The 4,261-nt window shown below is 36.2% G+C and overlaps 1 protein-coding gene across 1 annotated transcript in view; it reads left to right on the top strand.

The window, feature by feature from the left end:
• The first annotated feature begins 175 nt into the window (after window positions 1-175).
• The window catches only part of amfr (autocrine motility factor receptor, E3 ubiquitin protein ligase), a 13,022-nt gene continuing 8,936 nt past the window's right edge, over window positions 176-4,261 (top strand). Inside the window, exons 1-4 of the mRNA XM_015371639.1 lie at window positions 176-315; window positions 824-1,126; window positions 1,219-1,311; window positions 2,358-2,522. Coding sequence (XP_015227125.1) covers window positions 872-1,126; window positions 1,219-1,311; window positions 2,358-2,522 — 513 coding nt within the window. The 5' untranslated portion in view covers window positions 176-315; window positions 824-871. The remainder of the gene's footprint in view (window positions 316-823; window positions 1,127-1,218; window positions 1,312-2,357; window positions 2,523-4,261) is intronic.

Genomic DNA, 4,261 nt, shown 5'->3' with positions numbered 1-4,261 from the left:
GGGAAATTTTCTAAAGATTATTTTTCAGGAAAAAATTAAAAAGAAAGAAAAGTATAAATAAAAAATGAAAAGAACATCGAAACAATATTTAATCAATTATTTACAGTTTGTGGCAGATATTTTCCATTAGCATGGCTTTAAAATGATAGTCCTTATGACGCTGCCTGCCTGCTCTCCTCCGTTCAGCCTACAGCTGCCTCTGCTCGGCTCAATAAACAAGGCGATGCTGTCTGCTGCCTCTGTCATCTGAAAGCAAGGATCGACTGGGAAAAAAATTACTCTGGGTTTCGCGTTTAAATAAACCGGAGACATATTGTAAGTGAATATTTAACATAGTTTTTGAAGTTTGTTCACACTGCGAAGCTACGTAGCTGGTATTACAGTAAGCTAGTATTAGGTAACGTTAGCCAGGTAAACAGACTGTGATCAGGGCGTTAACGTCTGTTATTTAATATATTTGTCAGAGTTGCTATTTAACAGTTACCCGTTAGTATAAACGCACAAATTTAGTTTTATTAGGTTTATCGTCGAGTTAAGTGAATGGTTAAACTTAATTTGTTGTGCATGTGTTTGTGCTTGGTTGCTAAGTGGCTAGCTCTGCGTAGTTTCGTTAGCTTCTGTGTTCCCTTTGCTTCTCTCTTATTTTTAATGTCTTATTCTTACTAAATGTGTGGTGTGTTGAATATTTCCTTGTTTTTATAGTTATTCTAGACAAAGACGTGAAAATACCCCAGCCTTGTGACAGGTGGCGTGATTATGTAATGTTTGCGCTTAGCTCTTTAAAGTTTGGCTAACGTTAGCCGTTTTGTTTCCGTTCCAACAGGCTGGTGGAGAGTGTGAACGTTCACAGTTTGAAGGGTGGACCCTAGCGATGCCTCTGCTGTTTCTGGAGAGGTTTCCCTGGCCCAGCCTGCAGACCTACACCGCCCTGAGTGTGGCTTTGCTGGCCGGGAGCATCTTCAGTGCCTACACCACTGTCACTGACCCAGGGTTTGGGGCCTTGGAATCTGAGGACACCCCAGCGCCCTCTGATGTGGATCTGGAACATTTGAGAAATGCAGTTGGTAGTACAGAACTGGCCAGAACTGTCCTCTGGTATCTAATTAACGACACTTTGTTTGTATGGGTGAGTGTCATCAAGGTTTGCATAATGTTATCATATCTGTTTTATTGCAAAAAGAAAAACTAATGGTCACCTTATTTTTGGTATCATGGCAGGTGTTGGTGAACACATTCTGCTGCTCTTTGATGTTGATTGCAAAAATGATCCAGTATGTGGTTTTTGGCCCCCTCAGAGTCAGCGAGAAGCAGGTAAATCTGCATTTTTTATATATGCATTATTCATAAAACATTTTAAAATGTGTTGATAACACGGAACATTGAGTTTTACCCATAGATTCTCCCGTTACGGGCATTTTTAAGCTAATCTCCAAACAACTAAGTACAGTGGAATCCGCTTATAGTGATCACGTTGGTCCAGAGCCAATTTGAACACTATATTCACAGTATTTCATTTATTTTTTATGCTGAATATCATCTAAATGCCATTTTCGTGGTTTTTCGATCAGAAAAATTAAATAAAACGGATAGCTTCCGCATTTACTGAATTTTATTACAGTACCAAGAAACTTTATAATTACAGTATACTGTCTGGTGCCGTCTGTGCATTTTTTTTAAATAAAGTTTGAAACAAACTTTTTCATAGAACAACAACATAGAAGATAACTGCATAGGCTACAGCAAATTAAAGCTAGCCTACGTCTGTTCTGTGTTGCGGATGTGCTGCGACGCATTAAGAAATCACTTCACATATTTATCCATGGTTCCCTGGATAAGAGTGTTGTCCAACACCGAGTTCACTTCTTTTGCAAAATGATGTAAAAGGTCAAAGTTTTGAAACCAACATGCAGGAGACCAGTCTTTAAAATGCAAACTGCATTCTTTATGTACCTCCGTGATAATGTCATCTGTCATGGGCTCTGACACCGGGGTGCTGTCATCACTTTCGATCAGTTATTATTTTTGCTTATGTTTACATTCATAAAATGGCCAAAAATGAACACTATAAGCTGATTTCTTGATTACTATAAATGAATTATTTAAACAGTATTTGTATAGAAATGATTCTGTCCACAGCCTTTTGAACACTATAAGCGGTGGATTACTATATCCGTGAACATTATAAGCAGATTCCTCTGTATTTCAGTCAATGCTGTTCCTTATTGGTTTCCGCTACAGTTGTTTATCATACATTTGAATCTCTTTCTGCGCTCAGTATAGTCTAATGGCTTACAATGAACATTTGGAATCGGATCAGTTCCTAATTTGCCTTTTTATCCCTTTTTTTTATGCATCAGCATCTTAAGGATAAATTCTGGAACTTCATCTTCTACAAGTTCATTTTCATATTTGGAGTGTTGAATGTGCAAACCGTGGAAGAAGTGGTCATGTGGTGTTTGTGGTTCTCAGCCTTGGTCTTTCTCCATCTCATGGTTCAGCTCTGCAAAGACCGTTTTGAATATGTAAGTAAGTTCAGTTTAGGTATACGTTTGTATGTTCACATCTGTGGGTTTCTAAAAGTACTGACCTGTAAAAAAGTAAAAATTCCCCTTCTTAGTTTACTTCCTTCTCCTTGAAAAGTTTTCTTTTTAATGCTTCTAAGGCTTTAACAGGTATTTTGTTGAATTGTATTTGCCTTTCAAACACTATTTATATATAAGAGTTCTGATCATAGCTCGACATTCTTTTTAAAGTGTATATAATTATAATGAAAATAGTAATTCTATTCTCACATTTTAGAAATTTAAAAACTATGATGACATGAAACCATTTTGCTCCTATCTAAAGCACATTTCAAAATGGAACTGAAATCTCCTTTAGATATACGTGACCAAACAGCAGTGTGTACAACACATGACCATAGAAAAAGGACAAAGTCACAGTCAATCAGCCTATTAGCAAAGCTTGTTTATTTCTCCCCTTCTCTTGCACAACTCTAATACTACTGCAAAAGTCACATTGCAAAAGCCAGCATCATGGAGAGAGGAAGTGCAAAGGGTAAATTATATAGGAACTTTGTCAGTAAAGGTTTATGTAATTAGAATGAAGACTTGCCTTTAATTGTTATCCATGTTCTTTAAATCTGATCAGCATTATCTTAATGCCGTGAGTGCGGATAACTTAAATTTGTGTTCACTGGTAATGATTTGAATATGCAAACATCACTGACCTTCGCTGAAATGTAACTTCAAAACCTTTTCTGCTGTTTGGCAAAAACTTTATCCCATTTATAGTTTTTATTATCTAGTATGTGTACATATGAAATTTTTCTGCATGCCTTACACACTTTATTTATATTGTAATGGATCATTACTATAGGTTCTAACTGCAAAAACAAGCCTGTTGGGAAGAAAGAAGATGGACTGTCTATTAAATTAAACTGAGGAAGTCTAGGGAGACACACAGTCATCATTCGCATTATTTATGCCTTTATTATTGTTTACTCTACAAGCTTTTATATTAGTGTAGTTGTTTGTAAAGGTTTGTGAAAAGACTCAGTGTAGATTCATTTACTCCAGTTCTAGATCTATTAATAGCTCCATGTTCTGACCTGTCTGCTCACTGATACCGTTTTAGGCCCAACATTGACTTGCCCTGTACTAGCTTGTGCTGTATTCTGTGGGGGAAGGGGGGTGATATTAATTACCTTCTAATACGCAGCTATTTTGTACAGCTGTGATTTATATGGTAGATGTGATGACCAATTGACTGGCTTTGTGTACTACAAAACAAAATAATTTCATTTGGTTTTATTGTCTAATTGCATTTAGTATCTTAGATGATTATGTTTGTCTTTGTATGAATACATCTGCATCTGTGTTATTTTGGGTTTAATAATAGACTTCCTTTACTCCTTCTGTTTTTAGGCTAAAATGACTCTTGAGTTCAAAGCCAGGTGTTTTGCTGTTTTCATCTCTGTTTAGTTTTTTTGGTGAAGATCAGAAATTCGAGTTAAACAGCCAAAGATCATAGATAAGAATTTCTAAGTTGTGTCAGGATATCTCTGGTAAAAAAACACCTGTTTACTTTCGTGCAGTTTAGATCTCTACATTTTCAGAAACGGCTCTTTTTTCTTAAATTTATGTGGAACAAAAGTTAAGTTGAAGACAAGTTTACAGGCTCACACTTCAGTCAGAATGTAAACCACAGTAGGTTGCATTTGAAATATTTTCATAGTTAATAGGTTGAGTTTGTTTAAAGG

The sequence above is a fragment of the Cyprinodon variegatus genome, unplaced genomic scaffold, assembly GCF_000732505.1.
Source record: "Cyprinodon variegatus isolate N-32 unplaced genomic scaffold, C_variegatus-1.0 Scaffold61, whole genome shotgun sequence".
Classification (NCBI taxonomy): domain Eukaryota; kingdom Metazoa; phylum Chordata; class Actinopteri; order Cyprinodontiformes; family Cyprinodontidae; genus Cyprinodon; species Cyprinodon variegatus.
The sequence above is the reverse complement of the archived record's forward strand: the minus strand, read 5'-3'. Positions and strand labels throughout refer to the sequence as shown.